The sequence below is a fragment of the Calypte anna genome, chromosome 5A (genome assembly GCF_003957555.1).
Source record: "Calypte anna isolate BGI_N300 chromosome 5A, bCalAnn1_v1.p, whole genome shotgun sequence".
In the NCBI taxonomy this organism is placed as follows: Eukaryota; Metazoa; Chordata; class Aves; order Apodiformes; family Trochilidae; genus Calypte; species Calypte anna.
The window spans coordinates 6950549-6971848 of NC_044251.1; the positions used below are offsets into that span (position 1 = coordinate 6950549).

General features: G+C 42.0%; 1 protein-coding gene across 4 annotated transcripts in view; it reads left to right on the forward strand.

The window, feature by feature from the left end:
- The window catches only part of LOC103532504 (low-density lipoprotein receptor-related protein 4), an 84478-nt gene that overhangs the window by 28979 nt on the left and 34199 nt on the right, over positions 1–21300 (forward strand). For all 4 annotated transcript variants that reach the window (XM_030452121.1, XM_030452122.1, XM_030452124.1 and 1 more), the window contains exon 2: positions 9817–9963. In XM_030452121.1, coding sequence (XP_030307981.1) covers positions 9817–9963 — 147 coding nt within the window. The remainder of the gene's footprint in view (positions 1–9816; positions 9964–21300) is intronic.

Here is a 21300-nt window from a genome sequence, read left to right on the forward strand (position 1 = left end):
AATACTTGGGTTTTAAAGGATTTTGGAGAGTGAATTTTTTCCACCAAAGGCCCTGCTGTTGAGAAGCTGAATGTCAGAGATGGTTTGCTGCAGCTCCTGACTTTGTGGGCTTTGTTTTACCAAGAATCTATGAAGATGAAAACAGGTACTCATACTATCTGCTCAAACATACCTAATATTTTTGAACACAGCTGCAGAGAAAACGAGACAACCATCATCTTGAAATGGGGTCTTTTGAAAGGCTCAAAGCCCTCTCTAAAAGATCTCTGTTCCTGTTGCCATTGGACATGATGCCTGAAGCAGGCTGATGTGTAGCTGATATGGTGCCTGGTTTCTTGCATGGCAGCAGGGACCCTCAGGCAAGCAGAGCCTGTGGAATTTATTCTGTAGAATAAAACCTGTATTTCTGACTGCCAGCTGAGGGAGCTTAGAAGATGAGGGAAGTGGGACATTTGCCATCTAATGGCAAATTCAATGCCATTCAATGGCATCCTGGCCTGTATCCGGAACAGCGTGGCCAGCAGGTCCAGGGAAGTGATTCTGCCTCTGTATTCAGCACTGGTGAGGCCACACCTCGAGTTCTGTGTCCAGTTCTAGGCCCTTCAGCTCAGGAAGGAGATTGAGGTCCTGGAGCAGGTCCAAAGGAGGGCAACCAGGCTGGTGAAGGGACTCGAGCACAGACCCTATGAGGAGAGGCTGAGGGAGCTGGGGGTGTTCAGGCTGGAGAAGAGGAGGCTCAGGGGAGACCTCATCACTCTCTACAACTCCCTGAAAGGAGGTTGGAGCCAGGGGGTGGTTGGTCTCTTTTCCCAGGCAACTCTCAGCAAGACAAGAGGGCACGGTCTCAAGTTGTGCCAGGGGAGGTTTAGGTTGGATATTAGAAAGAATTTCTTTATGGAGAGGGTGATCAGACATTGGAATGGGCTGCCCAGGGAAGTAGTGGATTCTCCATCCCTGGAGATATTTCAAAAGAGACTGGATGTGGCACTCAGTGCCATGGGCTGGGAACCGCAACAGTGGTTCAAGGGTTGGACTTGATGATCTCTGAGGTCCCTTCCAACCCAGCCAATTCTGTGATTCTGTAATGGCAAATGAGTATGCAAAAAGCATCACAGTGTGGTCACCTTTCAGTCAAAAGATCTGGAAACTACAGTTGAGGTGTTTCACAAGGTTCTTAGAGAGAAGTTGTGGTGTTACCAGGAAAGAGCTGTATGGGAATCCAAGGAGAGGGCTGAGGGTAAAAGCCACTCACATTGTGCTTTCTCCTGGCTAGCCTTGCCTGATAGAATATCTCAGTTGTTTGGAAATATTTGTCATCCACCTAATATTTCTTGCCTGCCTTTGGACAGGGATTTTGGGCTGAAATGTTGATGTGTTTAACTTGCTCTGGTAGTTGAAAGGTTCCTGTTTCTATACTGGTACTTCAAGAGTTGTTTACCATGAGCTATTTCCAGAAACAACTGAGAGGTTGCTCAGGAAACAGGGGATAATAAAAGTCCTATTTAAAAAAAGAAGAAAAAAACAACAAAAAAGGCACAGAACTGATAGTCATTGCCTTTTGTCTGATTTTAAGAACTAAACAGGCAGCATGGGGAAAAAAAATGTCATGTTGGTTCAGGCTTCAAGCAAGATTCAAGTAGGAGCAGTGGGCCATAACACACCTTTAATAAACATTTTGTTGCTATAGTTAGAATATGCTCTTTAGTTTGCTTATATCATCCTCAGAGTGGAACTCCACCTTGTAACCCAGTTTTGCACAGAGAGGAAGTGGCTTCCTCCACGATGTGACACACACCTATGGCCTCAGGTGACTGGCTACCTGATATTTTCTTATTGCTGCTTGATTTCTCCAGGCATTGCTGCATCCCAGAATTTTCTTTTCTTTCAAGGATCTGTTTCCAATTGTTTTCCACCAGATGTGCTAGCTTAAAAAAAAAAAAAAAAAAGTGAGTCTTAATTTTCTGCCCATAATTCTAACCTTCTAAGGTCCCTTCTGTATTATTTCTTTTTCCTTTCTAGGGTTTGTAGAATAGTATTTCCTATTTTGGAATCATTTGCAGGCTCCTTAAACATGATACTTCTCTCTCTTCCAGAGCATTAATGAAGTTATTTAATGGGACTGGATCTAATGCTGATTCCTATGATACCAACCAGCCATCTTAACCCCTTGCAGCTTGACTTGTTGCCATTTCTCTTGTTATTTGTTGATATAATCCTTCAGCTGTTTGTGTTTTTTTGGCTTTTTTGGTTTTTTTTATCTGTGTGCTGGTAGCTCAGCCAATTTAATTTAACTTGACTAGAATTTCATGGCAATAATATTGTCCCTTCAGCTGTACCTTCTGCTCAGTGACTCTGGATATACAGAAATACACAATAAACCTCAAACATTAATACCCTGTGCTGATGTAAAAGCAACATCCCCACTTCTAGAAAAATAATTTTGTAAAATGCTCTAGAAGATATGGAGTTAGGACTATTAGAGACCTCATAATCATGTTGTTTATTGTAAGATGTTCCTTTATGACTTGGAGGATTTGGGAGAAGTCAGTGTAACAATTGCTTCTTGATCTTTGAGTCTCTTTATGCTCAAATCAAATCCCTCTTCAGATTTTCTTTTTCAATGGGTGTTTATAGAAATGCTTTTCTATTCCCTGGGAGGAAATGTTCGGTGGGGTTGGTTGTCTCCACTTCTGTGGGATCAGAATGGGGCCTCAGAAACCGATGTTATTTTGTTTTTTCTGTGTGGTGTTTCTGAAAATACATTTTCTGTTGCAGTCTCTACCTCATGCACACCCATCCCACCAAATCAGCACTTTTGTTGCACTCCTTATTTTCTTTAGGTCCTAACGAGCGGCTGCCCTATGGAATTTCTCTTCCTTATGCTTCCTGTTTTTCATGGACATATCAAGTGTACCATTTTTCAGGTCTAACCTGGATAGGTGTTCAGTTTAATATGAGAATTGAGTGGTTGTCCTTGGTAGTGGGCCTCTCCCTAGACCTTTGGTCATCCATGTATTTAATTGAGAACCACCTGGCTCAGGACTGAATTATCTCTGCTGTTGCAAACTGAGAGGGGAACTTCTAAGTCTGGGAAAGTTTTATCCTCACTTGGAGGCTGCCAAAGTAGACACAATACTCACTTATCAAAACTCTGGAGCATCTTCCATCTCTCTGTCTTTTTTTGCTTTTTAAAAATTTGTTTGGTTGTTTGGTTTGTTTTTTCCTTTTTTTCTTTTTTAACTTTTTTTTTCCTTAACCTTACTACCAGCACACTCTTCCTCAAAAAAAAAAAACAAAAACAAACCCAAAAACTGAAACAGTTCTGCTGAAAGCTTTGAAAATTTTTTGGGTTGCTCTTCCTAGGAAGGCTAATTTTACCTTAGGCAGGCAAAAAAAAATAAAATGCTTGGAGACCATGTGGTAACACAGTCAGAACTGTTTCAGATGCCTGCATAGTGGGAGTAAATTAAAAAAAAAACAAAAAAAAACAAAAAAAAACCCAAAAATGTTGGCTTTTATCAGTGGATGGTGCCCCTTCTGACATCAGCCTGTTGTGCTGTAATGTTGCTTTTGCTGTCCCTGCCGGCAGAGCTCCAGGCTTAAACAATGGTCAGCAAATCCCTCTTCTAAAGCTGGATTAACTGTACTTTCCCTTCAGTGGAAACTGCTATTTGGGTAAGAGAGAGGAATCCAAAATTTTCATTTACCCTCAAGATGGGCAAGGGAGGAAAGCTGAGCTGCTTTGCTATAAAAGTACTCTGGGAAGTGCTGGGTGAAGAGGAAAATGTATCCAGGGAACTGTGCCCAAGGCCACCTGAAATGTCTGAGGTCTCATCAAGATGTGTGTGTGCAAAATGAGCCTGGCCTGCAAGTGGAGAAGGAGAGGAAATATTATATGATACAGATCTTCTAACAACAGGAATACAAGGTGTTGGAGGCTACTAAAGGCTGTGCAACAGAATTCACTGATTTTAACCCCAAATAAACAAGTCAGATGCTTATGGGCTCATAAAATACAGAAGGAAGAAAAGAAAAGCATTGAAGATAGAACAAACTTGGAGTAACCATCAGAGTATTTTGCCCTAAAATGCTTCTGGTAATAGCCTTCTACACTTTCTCCTGGGGGAGGGAAATCATAGCCTGATGCCTGTCACTGTTAGGACTTAATTTCTCTCATTTTCCTTTTAATTCCACTATTTCTATTCCAGTTATACACTATCCTCTATTTTTCCTTCTTTGTCACTGTAACTGTCAAATATTTGCACTCTGTTTTCACACCTCTTCAATATCCACTTATGCTTTCTGTCCTCTGCTGGGGAGATTTATATGGTAGGATTAAAATAGTGGGAGCTGGTTTTGTCATCTTTTTCATTGTGTCTCTTGTAGTAATGAGGTTGCAGCCAAAAAACCTGCCTTTTATTGGAGCTCTTCTGAAGGCCATGGAATGCAGTGTTAGGTGCCTGTTGGTGGAGGGGAAGAAACTCAGATCCATCTATTACTCAGTTCTGGATCAAAAGAGTGGTTGTTCTTTCCTGAGGCTTCTGATTCTGAGCTGAACAGTCTGCAACTGTAAATCATGCCAAATACTTCTGTAGTTCAGGGTTTTCTAAACCTCTTGTTGCTCTTTTCCTTGCAGTGTGGAACTAGATGGATACTTGGTCATGGTTACCTGTGCTACCCTGTGTTACAGGTACAGGCAGACTTGCAGGATGGTGCAAGGAAATTGGTGGCTGTGAATTTAATCCTACTCCTCAAAAAAAAATTAAGATTTTCTGTTCTAGGATGAAGGGAAGAACTAACAGGGTGGCATGGTGTGGAAGTGCCTCTAATGTAGTCACTTCTTGGTACCTGCAAAGAAAGAAAATGTGGAAAGGTGGCATGGCATTGACCAGAATTCTTGGTCAACATCCATTTGAGGAAACTTCACCCATATTATGGGACTCTGAGAAAACTCTGGTATTGTTAGAATGCTTCCAGGGCCTGGCAGAGCTGATGGACCCTGGAGAGCAGTGATCATTTCAGTAGAAGAAAGACTTTTTTTTTTTTTTACAGTAAGAACAATAAATCACTGGAACTACTCACCCAGGGACACACAGACTCCCTGTCTCTGGGTTTTCAAAACCCACCTCATCTACACTCTCCTTCCCATGTAAGGCTGGACCAGGTCATCTTTGGAGGTCCCTTCCAACCTGGACTGTTACATGATTCCATGTTGAAGCAACAGCCTGGAGAAGGCTGAGGAGAGGCTGAGGGAGCTGGGGCTGTTCAGCCTGGAGAAGAGGAGGCTCAGGGGAGACCTCATCGCTGTCTACAACTCCCTGAAAGGAGGTTGTAACCGGGTGGACGTTGGTCTCTTTTGCCAGACAACTTTCAACAAGAAAAGAGGGCAGGGTCTTAAGTTGTGCCAGGGGAAATTTAGGTTAGATATTAGAAAGAATTTCTTTACGGAGAGGGTGATCAAGCATTGGAATGGGCTGCCCAGGGAAGTAGTGGATTCTCCGTCCCTGGAGATATTTCAAAAGAGACTGGATGTGGCACTCAGTGCCATGGGCTGGGAACCGCAACGGTGGTTCAAGGGTTGGACTTGATGATCTCTGAGGTCCCTTCCAACCCAGCCAATTCTATGATTCTATGAAAAATAGTGGTAAGAGCTGCTATCTGTTGTTATTTTTACTGAAAATAGAATTAGCATCTCTCCTTTTGCAAAAAAAAATAAATAAAAAAAATCCATGCCATCAGGACTTAGTGTTTTCAGTCTTCCCTAGAAATCCACTGTACTTAACAAAACAAGTGCTACAGAGTTCAGTTTGGTAGTTACTCTGTCTACTTACACTTCCTTTGTAATGTCAGTGTTTCTGTGAATCTGTGGCAAATACAGGACTGTTATTTAATAGCTCTGTGACCAAATCAGGAGAATGGAGCTTTGTATATCAGCTTTTTCTTGATGGACTCTGTTATTTGGCCCAATGAAAGGCTGAGGGGGTTGGGGGAAACCCAGCAGAGTAACAACTCTTCATTAAGCAACGTCCCCCCACCCCCCCCAAAAACAAAAAAAAAAAAGTGCAGGAATAACAGGATGATTATTGACTTTTGTTTTTCAGTCAAAAATGACATAACTGTTTTGCCAAGTTTAGACATAAAATTACAAAGATCTGTCCTTTTTTAAGGGTGAGGAAAGGGGGTGGGAACCCACCCTCCCTCAGGAGACGTTTAATTTGTCAGATAAACATAAAGATGGGATGGTATTTGGAGGGAATCCAAAGAAACTGAGCATACCATGCTAAATTTAAGGTGATGGCAGATGTTAAGTATGAGGCCTGTGTTTAGACTGGCTTCCTGTTTTTAAAATCTGGAGGCTGTTTGTATAATACTTTGCAATGATAACTGTTTGGTTACTGGCTCCTTCTGCTGTTGCATCTGGAGGGAACCAAACTACAGACAGCAAAGATGATTTTTTGGTTGCTTGTACCCATTATCAAGTGAGGGAATAGGAAACTTGAGTGGTGGTCATATCAAGACAGGCAGGGGAAGGTGCATGGTGACAGATCAGCACCTGACAATGCATCTGTTGAGCTTTTAAGTGTTTTTTGGTATATATTGTGTTGTTGAAATACCTCATAAGTGCATAAGTGAAATGATTTTTGAATACGGAGGGTTGATAAAATGTCCAAGCCTGCAGTGTGATGAGAAGTCACAGGCCAGATGTACCTCTCATTTTTCTGGCTCCAGAAAAAGGTGCAGAAATTGATATGCTTTTTTATTTTTTTGGTCCAGTTGTCTGAACAGCAAGTGCTGACTTCTGTCCTGTTCCTGGACCCCTGACTAACTGGGACTGAAAGGTGATCTTAGAGCTTTATATTCCACCTTAATACATGCTTGGTTAGTCACCCATCTCACTCTCCCTATGTTTAATGAGACTGACATTAAAAAGTAAGTCTTCAGTTAAGGCTTCTCTCACCAAATGTGCTACTTCCACTTGTCTTTGGAAGATGCTTTTCATCCTTATCCTTCCTGGCCCTCTGCTGTTACAGATACAGAGTAATATCCCTGGAGCTTATATGTTAGAAATAATGTGCTCTCCCCACAGTGATGTGCTTTACTTGTCCTCGTGCAAGACTAGTGTAAATTGTGGTTTGTAAAATGCATAACTATAATGACTAGAAGGTTACTGTCCCCTGAAGCTCACAAACTGCAAAACATGAGACTCACAAAGGTCACAACTTGGACTATTTGAGCAAAGTACTGAAGATGGAGGTCAGTGCAAATGAGAGAGTGGTGGTAGCAGGGTCATAATGTGTCCTTCAGCTTCCAGCACTTTCTGTAGCATGGTGAAAATACAAACCAGAGATGGTTGGACATAAGAACTTTAATGAGGTTGGAAGAACAGATTCAGTAAATGTGTGTGGATATATATTTTTTATTTGAATATATATATCTTTAAGCATGTGTTTGTCAGTAGAGTAGTTTAAGTTGCAGTTTGCAGATTGAGACAGCTGCACTAATTCTGTCTCTGGTGTTGCAGAGCTGTACTTCCATGCTTGCTAGGCAGGAGCCAAATAACTTGCTTTTACTTTTTTCCTCAACTCTTCTGTTTGTGCTGATTCAGAAAAAATTGTTAAATATATTCTCCTAGTTTAAGATTGGTTGCCTTGATAGGTGATCCTTTCCTGTTGGTGAAGTAGCTCTAAGATACAGTAAATCCTGGGCAAGGTAGAGTCACCAGTGGTTTTGTATTTTTGTATTTTTTCTAGGTGTACAGAGGGTGGTGATGTTCATGGTGTACTCCAACAGGAAGGGGTACTGGAGCTTAAAGTAACTGCAGCAAGTCCTTTGGAGCATTGTTGAGGATAATGGTAGAAAAATGGAAAAAGTTATTTAAATAAGTGATATAAGAGCTTTGGAAAAAGTGATTTAAACAGCAGCTGCCTTGGATACTATATACAGCTGGTTCTGCCTTTCTAAATCTACCATTTCTAAATCATGGTAGGGCAACACCAGGGAGTGGTTTCTCCCAAGTTTGCTGACAGTTTGAAGGAACCTGTTGGATTTTTTTGGAGAGGTTTGTGACTCTTAGGAATTTCATTGTGCTTGTTTGTAATAATTGGGTGTGTTGCACAGGTGAGGCATTACTTTTCCTTGGGGATGTCTGTGCTGCTTTTTTTGCCTTCTGACCATCCACTTGCTGTCTTTTTGAGTCAGCCTTTGGCTTGGCCATGCCTTTGAGGATCTGACCACTTCTTGCTCCTACCTACCTTATCTTCCTCTTTCCTTTCTTACACCAGACCCTGGCCACTTGCTCTTGAGATGTATGTTTTCTACTAAACCATTTTAAAATAACTCGTAGTGGAGGTGGGGGACAAAATAAAAGATGGTTAACACCCAACCTGTGAAGGGAGATTCCACAACCCATTTTTCCATGGCCCAGTTCAGCAGATGGTGGATGTGGCTGGAAAACAATTTGTAGCTAGGCCTTGCAGGCTGCCATGTAGGCATTTATTGCAGAAGAAACTTCCTATGGAATTAATTGTTCCTCAAGCAAGGGATGCATCCCCTCTACACTTAAATCTTAGCTAGCACAAGTGGATGTCTTCACTGGAGGGAATTCTCCTATTGAGAGAGCTGCAGAATAGGTAAATAAAATTTTACAGATACTGCTTTTCTCAATTGGAATGGAAAATTAGGAAATTACGAGGTCTTTTTTTTTTTTTTTTTAACCCTTCAGTAGCTACAGCTGATGATTTATCAGAGATACACTAGATGTAACCAATGAGATTAAAAACTCTGAGAGTTTAGGTTTGTTTGAGTTGGAGAAAGAAGGAACCATGCATAAAGAATCCAGTCACAGATTAGCCTGAGGGGCTTGTTGACTGGTGGAATAATAATTTGTTTAACAGTGGCATTGGTTATATAGATTGTCTAGATAACATCAGACAGAAGTTCAGGCATGACCTCTTTAAGAGGTGGGCTATAACCTGTTTTCTCTCAAAGCAGAGTTTTATTAAGAGAATGTGTGGGATAATATCACAAATAGTTGCATTTGCACAGGGGGTCCCAGTCAAGAGATGTGCAGAGTATTGTACTGGAGCTTGAGAGGCGAGAAAAGGGCTGGGAGCTCCTTAAGCTAATTTGAGGCTGGAAAGCATGGTTATTATGAGATAATATATTGACATTTGGACTGCATTTTCTTTTGGCTAGTTTGTAGAGTTAAAAATCCTGTTCTCTTGCTTTTGTAAATGTCAGTTTATGTCATTTATGTCAAATGTTCTTCTGTGACAGGACAATGTCACAATGTATTCTCTACAGAAGAAAGGTTGTGGGTTTTTTTTTCCTTTCACTGAAATCTGTAAAGCAGTGGCACCTAAAAGGTTTGCATCTAGCAAGTTCAGGGTCTGGAGAAGACCCCAGATACTTTTTAAACAGCATCTTTGCTATCCCTTCTGTTGTGGTGTAAGAACTAAGTGAAGCAGCAGCAACATTGTGCTCTAGGAGAAGGCTGTAAAACAAAAAGGGAGTTCTGATACCAGGGGTTCCTTGCATTTGGTTGTGACTGGTGCCAAGTTATTCTTCAGCTTTGACTTCCCAAGTGTCTTTTTTGCTGTTGCCTTCAAATAGCCCCATTCCAGGAAACTCCACAGGACATGATCTCCTGTTTCAGCAGTGTGAGGGGAGTGAATGTTTTCTTTTGCAGTGGAGTGGGTGCTCGTACATACAGTTTGTCCACGGAGAAGAATTATGATGTCACTTTGTATTTAATGCTTTTACTGTAAAATAGGCAAATCCCTTAAATTTATTTATTTTTTTTTTTGTTCTTTACAGGTGTTTCAAGTAGCACTGAGTGCTCCTGTGGACGTAACCATTTTACATGTGCTGTCAGTGCTTTTGGTGAATGCACCTGCATCCCTGCTCAGTGGCAGTGTGATGGAGACAATGACTGTGGGGACCACAGTGATGAAGATGGATGCAGTAAGAATACCATTCTTGGCTTGTCTTTATGAAAACTGAATTTCTGAACTTCCCCTCTGCAGCTGCTTTTCTGTTTTACAGGCATATCTTTTGGTTTTGTATGACAAATGTTTAAGTCTGTGGATGACTACTTCTGAGTGAATTCAGTACTCACAGAGCCAGTGTCTGCTGACTTAAAGCACAGTGAAAGCCCAACTCTGCCTTTTGCAGCTTTCAGAGGGGTGTTGGATGTTGGTCTTTTAGAGGGAAAGGAGGGACAGAGAGAGGTACTTCTGTTTTCCCCACTCTTGCAGGAGTGCAATCTGTGAACTAAATTATATGACTTTGATATAAACATTAATGGAAAATTAATAAACAGTGTGAAGAAATGTATTGAGGAGATCTGCCTTTTAAAGTCACATTCTAGTTTCTGCCCTATGAAAGGAGGGAAAGGTAAGCACTGTAATCCCAAGTCATTGGTTTTGGGATCTGCTGAAAGAAGTTACCTTGAAGCTTCTGCATCCTGTCAGCATCTGTGTAGCTAAGGCCAGCTCGATGAGAGCTGATAAGAAGTGTCACTCTTAGTCAGTGTAGCATAATATAGATGAATAGTGAAAAACTCTTTCCCTGCAGCCATGAGCAAGCTGTTTTCTTACATCATCTCTTTGGATTCCAGTCTGTGGTAGGACTGAAGGGAGGGGGGAAAAAAAAGGCCAAATTTCTTGGAACTCATTTCCTGAAAGTTTCCCCAGAGCTGAAGATTTAAGGCTTCAGTTAATCAATATAATTGAGGAGTTTATCTTCCTCTGTTGGATGTCTGTTTAGCCTTTCCTGGTTTCTGACCTTAGCAGCTGTAAGGAAAGGAGCTTTTTTCATCTTTTGAGCTCATGTTTTGGAGAATCTCTTCTTCCTTGAGTGTGGGAGATCTCAACCCAACTTGGTGACAAATTTGCCTTCTCACTTCTGTTTTCTTAGAATTTTGCAAGGAGTGAGCAGTGTGGAAGACACTGGGTGATAAATGGGGTATTGATAAACAGGTTACCTGCAAACCTTTCGTCTGTGTTTAGTTTAAAGATGGTTAATGAAAGGATAATTGGGCAAGAAAATGATCTTAGCTGGAGAAATCAAATCAGGGGGAAGGAAAACCTTGATGTTTATATCAGATAAAGAGAAGTACAAATCTGAGAACTTGACTTGCTCAAGAAAGAGGACATGAGAATCTGGGAATGAAGGAATGAAGAAATAGTATTAAAATTTCGAAAGAGCAGGAGAGAGGAGGTTGAACTCAACTGCATAGGCTGACAAAGGAGAAGTTGAGCAGGAATAAGGGGCTTGGGGAGGTAAGGCATATCCAATAACTAAACTGGTTTCTTGCTGAGCACATAGGAAATTGGCTTGGGGTTGTTTTTGCCTTTTTTTTCATGTTTTTTTATTTGCAAGGGTGGGAGGTTGATGGGTTGGGTTTTAGGTGTTCTGTTGTATTTTTTTGAGGGGGGGGGAGGGGATTGGTGTGTTTTTTGGGGGGAAGGGGATGGTGGTTTTAAGGGGAAGTAAAGGTTCAGAAGTTTATTGGAAAGTCATGAAAGAGACAGTAACAATTGTGACAACAAATACTTATTTTTAAGCTCGAGTTTTTACTTCAGCAAAATTCAGCTGAGAAGTCATGGTAAGATTTGGGGACAGGAAGGATAAAACCTTCCACAGGAACTATCAGGAGATGGTTCAAAGCTAATGAGAGTTGATTGTTCATAAAGCACATACTTAGGCTGTGGATCTTGCCACAGAAAATGGATTCTGAAATTTCAGATGTTCTCAGAAAGTAACTTGACACGTTCCTGGATATAAAACCACCAAGAGCTGTTAAAGGTGTATGTGCCACCTCTTAGTCAGGAAGTCTTTATATCACAAATACAGGTGGACTTTGTCTTCTGAGGAGAACCATTTACTTGCATGGGATGTTCTTACACTTTTTTTCTGGCCATCAGGTATTGCATTGTGTCTTTCTCTGTGGCTTGGGTGGGAGAAACCTTTTGGTCTTGCACAGTAAAGCTGTGTTATATCCTTAATATATTAAGGAAATCTGGGCAGTATGGATTTGAGTGGAAGCTGTGCAAACTGGGGATCAATCTGTTGCTACTCAGGGGCATGGGAGGTTGGGAAGCAGGTAGAGGCAGGCAACCAAGTGAGGCAGAGAATGTGGGAACTGGATTTTTCTTCTGCTTTTTCTTCAGCTCAGAGTTTGTGTCAAGGCAAAGGGAGGAATAAAACTGGAGCAAACTCTAGAAAGCAGCACATGTAGGGTAACAGTGCTGAAACATTAATTTAGACTACAATTTGTGTTGTAGGTCTCCACAGTTCAGTGAGAGATAAGCTGGAGAGGGACAGGAGGTTCAGCAGAATGGAAGGGAAGATGAAAAGCTTCATTTATAGAGAGTAGAAAAGTGACTCAAGGGGAATGACTACAGTATGAGCTGCCTTTTAAAGTACTGCATTGTAGTAGAATAAATACAAAGAGCAGTACTTCTTCAGCTGACAGTTAGAAGTACTCTAAGTGCAATTAATTTAGTAGAAAGAGAAAAGCAAAAGTTAGCAAAGGGACTGGAGACTATAGAAATGAGACTATAGCAATGTGAAGTGTGTGGCTGTAGCACACAGAGGAGAGGTTGCAGCAGGGGGACCCTAGGAACACTTAATTCCATTAAGTCTGCTGAATCTTGCTTTGAGTAGCTGCTCATGGTAAGTCCAGGTATGTGATACTCCTGGTAGCTTGTGAGAACTGGATTGACTGTGCAGTGTAAGTTCATAGCAGTTGTCTGTGCTGTTTCCTATCCTACTTAGTTTTTATGGTGTTTAAACTCTTTGCTACAGCAGATTGCTTGATGAAATCCCTTCTTTTGCTTGTCACACAGGAGCCTTGTGAAGCTGTTCTCGTTTGTGTGATCAGTTTTCCATTTGCTCTGTTTGATGACTGACCCAAGCATTAAAAAAGTGCAAGAGCAGGGGTGAGGTGTGAGCCCCTTGGAACAGCAACTCAAACTTTAAATTAGTGTAAGCTTTTCACAAGTCAGCACTGTTGCTTACACATAGTAGATAAGAATGGCCAGTTCCCAGATTGGGCTTCCTTCCCCTGTGATGTGCATGGAGTATTCTGGTTGGAGTGACATTTTGGACAAGGTCTCTGGTTTAAACTTGATTTTTTTTTTATTTATTGACTTATACCAGATCTGAAATTAGTGAATTTCTTTTTAATACAAATATTAAGCTGTAGGATTGGATTGTCCTGATGAAGTCATCCTGCAAGCTTCAAATATATTAAAGGCCTAGTTACAAAAAATCAGTGAGTAACAGTGGACAAAAATGACTGACACAAGCCATCAAAATGATATCAAGCAACAATAATTTATTCATGAGTTCTGTTTACTTTTATACTCTTATTATCTGTTCACATGCACAGGCATATTCCATATTATTTCATAATTGGTCATTACAAGCTGTCCACCTGCCTGAAGCTTAAAGTGGATAGGTTAGAAGTTTCTGCTGATTCTCTAACTTACTTACAAGGTATCAAACCACTTTCTCTTTTCTGTTGGCTATGCCTCAAGGTCGAGGACTCTCCTTGAGGTCAAACTGCATGCCTGTAATTCCCCCTTTCTGTTCTTCAGCATAAAGGCCATGTTCATAGTCTGTTGCTGGGCCCTTTGCAACCAGGAGAATAAACATGGCACTATCAACAGGACGACCAGGAAAACACACAGAATTAGAAGACCCATCTGCAATAGACTCCTTATGCACCCTGTAACACCCCAGCAGATGGGCCAGACCAAAAAATCCTCCATCTTCTGTGGTCTTCTTAGTAGTGCTCATCAATTCCTGGATACATTGGTGGATAGACCTAGACCTGTCATTCAAATCCATACAACACTATCCATCAAAATCCTCACAACCACGAGCTAATAACAAAGAAATCTATAGCAGCTCAATTCTGTAAGGTGGTATTTCTAATACTATCTACACCTGTGGCTGAAGCACTTAATAGTAAGATGTTTCATTAACTCTTTTTGCCCCAAAGCATGATGTATGTTATTCAATATTAATTTAGTTGTGGGGCTTAACATACCCAGCTTACCAATAGTTCATGGTCCTCTAGCTGCCCAGGAAGGTATTTCTGGCCAAGCTCTGTCCCACAAATAAGAAATAAACCTCTTGGTAACTTGATGGGGCAGAGCACATGTGATGTCCCTTACACCTCCAGTTAGACCCTTCCAGCGTGCACCAAGAGGAACCATTCTGATAAAGAGGGGCATTTGGGGTTAATGTTTTGTAGGCCAGAATTGTTTTTATAACAAAAAAAGGGCACACCCTTCTGCTGGCAATGTTCCCAAAAGGCCAAATTCCTGGGATTCCACTGAATGACCTGGTAATTCCATAAGCCAATCAACACCAGTCTTCAAGATGTGTAATGTTTGGTGGAGCAGTAAGATTGAGCACCTTGGTTCTGTTACCATAAATGCCAAAAGGTTTTGTGGACCTGTTTGAGGGACATCCTGCTAAACATATGTGAAGGGGACCATCATAACTCCCTGTAGAAGCACAAAATTTTATCTGAATCAAAGCATACAACAGGGTCACCCAAACATTTTTAATGCTCCAAGTAAGATGTCCTTCAAATTGTTTGTGAGTCCCAGTAGTGGCCTGATCCAGTTGATTGTCCCCAAAAGTTTCTGAAGATCATTTAATGTTTGTACTGACTGATTTACCATCACCTGCTGAGGCTGGCTGGTTTGATCTAGATTCTTCACACCAAGGCATTTCCATGGAAGTTGCTGATGAACTTTCTCAGGTGCTATTTGAAGACCATGCTTCTCGAATGCCTTTGGAAGGACAGGTATCACTCTTTCCAGGTCTGTGCTAGTAGTGGCAGGTACCAAAATGTAATTCTTGTAATGATAACAGTAAGTTGATGGAAAAGCTTCTTGCACTGGAGCTAAGGCCTGAGCAAGGTACCTCCGGCAAATAGTGGGGCCCTTCTTCATGGCCTGTGGCAATACAGTCCAATGATACCATTGCCCAGGCTCACTGTTGTTAGTGGGTAGCACTGTAAAGGCAAACTTCTCTGCAGGATGTAAAGGCATAGTGAAAAACACAGTCTTTTAGATCTATGATATAAATGTCCCATGTAGCAGGAATCATCACTGGAGAGGGCATCCCAGGTTGCAATGGTCCCATGCTTTCCATCACATCATTAACCCATCTCAAGTCCTTAACAGATGCCATTTACCAGACTTCTTTTTGATAACAAGCACAGGTGTGTTCCAAGGACTTTGAGAAGGTTCAATATTACCTCAAACCAACTGTTCTTTAATCAGATCCTTAAGAGGGGCTAACTTTTCTGTTGTTAGGGGCCACTGGTCCATCCATAATCCACGGGTTTGGATGTTAACCAGTGGAGTGGAATGCTAGGCCTATGACAGCCTCTCTTTTCAGTCACCCCTATGGAAAATCCTGTTTGTTTGTACTGAAAGCGAGGCCCTAGTGTGCCAAACAATCTCACTCCCATAGGTTTAGGGGTGCTAAGATGACATATGGACAGACTGTGGCAACTTGGCCATTTGGATCAAGGATTTGTACAGGGAGCAAACTCTGTTGATTGATAGTGCCTCAAATTCCCTCTACTGATGCAGAGGGAAGAGTGGGCCAAGTAGATGACCAACACTTCTGAGCAATGATAGTTACATCTGCTCCAGTATCCATCATTCCTGTCACTGTAATTTGACAGGGAAGGCCTTGAAATGCTTTTAAAATACATTTCATATTGGGTCAAGAAGTAGTTACTGCTCGGGTCCAAAACACTTGAGCTTCCCCTGTTGACCCAAACCCTTCATCTCAGTCTATAGATTTTGGCAAACAAATAATCCTTGCAGGGTAACACTAAAACATTCTAGTAATAAGGCACTTAAGCCATATCCCAATGGTTCAGAAGCATTTAAAGGCACCTTATAGACCTTATTGTCATCAACAGTTACTGAGGCAGCTGTGGTGACATCCACACTGGTGCTTCTTTCTGTCCAAGCTCACAGGCTGTCACATATACTTGGAAGTAGTTGTGTGGAGGCATTTCTTCCCATTTCCTGAAACACCTTTTGGTGTTAATGCCTGACCCTGTTTATTAAACTTAGATTGACACTGTTTAGCAACGTGTCCTTGCTTTCCGTATGGGGGTACAGGAACCACTGAACACATCGCTATCTCTGTTGCCTGGTCCAGGATGGCTTGGGCAGTTCTGTTTAAAATGTCTTAGCTGCCCACATTGGAAACAAGTTTTCATGATGCAAACAGCTGCAGCAAAGGTCTTAGCAAGTTCATTCCTCTGGTGGGTGGTCGTTCCCACCTTACTGGCTGCCTCAATGGTATTAACAAGACTAGGATTTTGTAAAGGCTGAATTACTCTTTTAAATCCTCATTTGCATTGTCCTTTGCTGGTTGCAAAATCAGTGCCTTCTGAGCTGGAACATTGCTAACTTGTTTCTCAATGGCCTCTCACAAAGGACCAATGAACCACACATAAGTTTCTGGTGGCCTCTGCTTTGTAGATGTCCAAGGCTGCTGAGGGCAACCCAAACCAGGCACCTTCTGCATAGCCAGAAATGCCAATTCCTTGCCTTGCTGTAAAACCATAGGATGAAGTTGGGCCTGCAGCTGAGAGAGTTGTATTGGAGGGTTCCCCCAGCAGCTGAGGAGGACCAGCCCCAAAATGTGGGTCAGTCTCTGGCAACTGGAGGTCTGCTTCATTAACTATGTGCCTCCATTGAGCCTCAAACAACAATATCTGAGTAGGGGTAAATATGAGTTGTGTGATATTAGGGGAGTCAAAAGGGGTTAATTCACTCATAAAAATATTGTGAAATAAGGATTGAGGATAAAGAGAGCTGAAAATGTGCAGCATAACAGTGGTGTGTAGATCTTTAATAACACTCCAATTAAATGGGTCCCATCTGGGTTTTGGCCATCTGCATCTGAGAGGATTGGGCATACCAAGCTAACTCCATCTCCCTGCCTCCTGTGCTTTATGGTAAACTTCCCTCCAAAATTTTGCTGGATCTGTACCCTTTATAAGTGACAGGCACTGGTTGGATAGTTAATAAATCTTTTTAAGGAGCAGTAGACAACTGGCATTTAGGTTCCCCTGTCTCCAGGGCACCAGAAAAGTCAATCAATAGAGGGTCTCCCAAAGACTCCAAAACCAGGCTAGACAATTAAAAGAGTCTTTAGCCACAATGTTGCTCTTTGTAGCTGCATCAAACAAGATTTTTCCAGCCCCCTCCCACGTCTGCCCTTAAAAAGCAGTCTGTGCATCTATCTGCCTTCACCCCATTCTGCTTGCACCAGGTGAGCAGCGTCTGTAAAGTGCACTCCTCATGCCCTGCTTTAGCAAAATACGTGTCCAAATGTTTAAAACATTTATTCTTCTGCTGACATGGTTTTGTTCCCAGCTGCTCAACCTTCTTCCAAGGTGTCTTGTTTTTTGTCTCTGCCTGGGCAGTCTGGCTCTCTGGTCCACTGTATGCTTTGTGGGGCTCCACCTCCATCTGTTCTTGGTCTGCAGCTCTCCATACCATCTCACCACGTCCTGATCACCTCAGGGTCACTATTTGATGGTGGATAAAAATGACTGACACAACCCATCAGTATATCAAGCAACAGCAATTTATTTAGCAAGACAAGAGGGCAGGGTCTCAAGTTGTGCCAGGGGAGGTTTAGGTTGGACATTAGAAAATTTCTTTATGGAGAGGGTGATCAGACATTGGAATGGGCTGCCCAGGGAAGTAGTGGATTCTCCATCCCTGGAGATATTTAAAAATAAGAGACTGGATGTGGCACTCAGTGCCATGGGCTGGGAACTGCAGCAGTAGTGGATCAAGGGTTGGATTGATGATCTCTGAGGTCCCTTCCAACCCAGCTAGTTCTGTGATTCTATGATTCATGACTTCTGTTTGCTTTTATACTCTTATTATTTGTCCACGAGCACAGACACTTTCCCTGTTACTTCATGATTGGTCATTACAAGCTGTCCACCCGCCTAAAAAGTGGATAGGTTAAAAGTTTCTGCTGATTCTCTAACTTACAAAGTATCAAACCACTTTCTCTTTTTTGCTGATTATACCTCAAGGTCAAAGACATTTCTTGAGGTCAAACTGCATGCCTACAAGTGGGATTCCTCAAAACCCATGAGGCTATTCTTCATGCTGTGGTGAGCTGAGTGGTTTGTTCTGACTCATGAACCTAACTCTGTGCAACCAATTACCCTGACTCTTCTGAGATGCTAAAGCTGATGGGATTATTTTTTCAGTTATGTATGAAAGTACAGCTCTGAGTTTTAAAGGAGGGAATTAATTATATTACCATCCAATAGACATCTGGATCAGAAGAGTGCACACAGGTGATTGCAAGGAATCCCACATTTCCACTGGTTTGCTGCAAGATAGTTTTACAGAGTTATGGGATCTTCTCTTTTCTCCTGTGAATGTCCTAACTTTCCAGAGAAATAAAGCTGCAGCCATGCTTGTTTTAAGGTCTACTTTTCCTTCAATTTATCAACTTATATGTATACTGTAAGCCAATGCAGTGACAAGAATGAGTTCCTGAGAAATATCTGTCTAGTTGGGGAAAGGAGAGGATCATGGAAAGGCATTGAACTGGTGGGCTCCTAATAAAGCAGGAGAACATGAGGTGGGAAGAAATGTGAAAGTTCCTTTAGCAAGTCAAGATTCAATCTTGCATCTCTGTCTGTAGACACAGTGGACTGGAGTTTACCAAATTCTCTAGTGATGCAATTTGCTAGTGTATTATTTCAATAGAAGAATGACAGCTTAAAATGCACTATGTGTGAAAAAAAAATAAGAAAAGGAAGATGCTTGGTGGTGAGTGAGGAGCTGCAGCTCCTCCAATGAAAAATAAGAGCAGAGCAGGCACAGGGAATCTTCGTTTTGAGTGAGATTTAGAGGTTTTCGGGTTTGAGAAAAAATTTTAAAATATGTGGTTTAGTTCTGTTTTGTTTCGCTTTGTTTTTTTAATGTTCTACTGCAAACTATAAAACAAGTTCCCATGTTTTGAGTCAGTTGTACTAAGTTTTCCTCAGCTATTACCCTTTCTCTGCAGATCCCAGGCATTTTCCCCTTGTATTGGTGTCCTCAGAATGTCTGCCTCTCATAGGTGTTTTCCCATCCTTATTCAGTGTCCTGCCTCTTCTGACCTGGCTGAGACAGGAACTGTTTTTCTTGCAAATCTGAAACACTGCTGTGATAGGAGCCAATTATTCCATGACATGTTTGCTTCCTGCTCTGGATCATGTTTACAAGCCAGAGTGCTGTAGTAATAATAGTAATAAGCAACCTCCCAGCTGTCCTGCCAGCTTCATAGATTTTCTCTGGTGTCAGCTCTCCAGTTTGCTGACACTGTCTGGCTTGAGAGCCCTTGGTACACATGCACAGAGTAGCTCAGATGCCTCCTGCCAGCAGAAGCTGCTTTGGACAGTCCCTAAGGAAAGCTGCATGCAAGAGGAGGGATGGTTTTCATTCTGCTCTCCTGCATCTGCTTTGAAGTCCTGGGTGGTGTGAATGAGTCCTACTTCCTGTGGCAAGGGTGAAAGGACAACTGAGTAAACTTGGCCTGAGGACTGATAAATAGTCCTGCTTCTCCTAAGATACACCAGATCCCCTTGTAACCATCCCCCAGCAGTTCCTCCTTACTCTGAATTTTTAATGTGCATTGTAACCTAATCAGCCTGTAAGTGTGCAGCTCCATGAGACACAGACCTGCTTCCTTAGCTTCATGCACTGTTGTGCAAATACTTTTTTTATTTAAAGGGACTGAAGAATTTACTTCATTTTCTTCAAGCTATCAGTGCAGTCTGCTTATCAACCTACACCAAAATTATTTGAGGTGATACAAGGATAAAGGTCTTGGAGGTATTCTAGTAAAGTTAATGGAAACTTTTAGAAGAATCATTTTCCCTCTGCCCTTTACTTAATCACTAGTCTAGAGCTCGGGTGAAACTTCACTTCTAAACTTCAAGTTTTACTAGTTAGGAGCTCTTGATGAGAGCCCCAAATTTCTCTTGAAGTGACACCAGTTCCATATCTGCAGCCATACTTAACCATTTTATTGGCCCTGGAATAGGTGTGGTTCATTTAAAAGGAATAAGAATTAATGCAGTGTCCCCTTGGGCGGAACGCTTGTGATCAAAGGACTGAGAAAGATTGGGTGCTGATACTCTTTTCTAATTCTTTTTTTTTTTCTTCCTTTTGACCAGCTACATCCATTAAATACAGTTCTGCAGTGCAATTGGAAGCAACGTGCCATATTCTGAAATAGAATTTGCAAAATGTGGTTAGTAAAATGCAGTGTCTCCTATTTCTGAGAGTGGATGAACAACCTTTATCCTTGTTCCTGGACTTCCTGCTCACTTTGCTGCAGATCTCAGCAAACAAATCCACGTTTGTGCATAAGCCTGTGCTCATCATACACATTCACAAGTGTGGATATAGATAGGGGTCAGGCTGCTGTTGTCTCCAGTGCAGGTGGCATGATTTTTGTTTTGTTTTTGTTTTTTTTTTTAATTTTATTTTAAATCACCTTCTGATTCTTCACGTGAACAGGAGTTTGTCCAATGAAACAAGTAGTTTTGTTCAAACCACTGTGCTCCAGAGCTCGAACACCATTCATTTGCTGGCCTTGGGTATAAAGCATGTATATGTATATGTATAAAGCAACCTGCCCCACCACAGGAAGCAGGGGTAAAGTGTTCAAAGGACACTGGGACGTGATTCAGCCTGCGTTTCACCTTATAAACTTCCCTTTTCTCCCGCCCTCCCCCTCCCCCTTTCCCCTTCTGCTCTGCCATAAAAGAGTTCCCTGTGTAATAGGAGTTGGGAGAGGGGGAGGAACAGCAGGCTTACGATAGACCTAGCTTTTCTGAAACCTTGGATGATGTCCAGTGTGACCATGCAGAGGGATGAGCTCAGGGAAATGGTTGGAAGTTCAAAGGCCTTTTTGTGTTGCTCACTCTCTGCTGACAGATGTGCTCTCTTGGGCTGTCTCTGCCCAGCCTCGCTTTTCCCACCCGCTCCCTTTCCTTGGGCTTGATCCCCATCCTGCCTCTCTACTCTGCCTGGGGAGCTGGGGTAGTCCCTCTCTGTTTTGGGTGTTTGTCTGCCTTCAGCTCCATCCTAGGACTTATATGTGCTCATCTCTTTTAGGAAAATAATGTTTCTTAGCACAGATGTGGTGACATTGAGCAGGGAAATTGAGCAGGTAGTCAGAGGCTTAACTGTGTTTACTGTGGCATTAACCAGTTCTGTG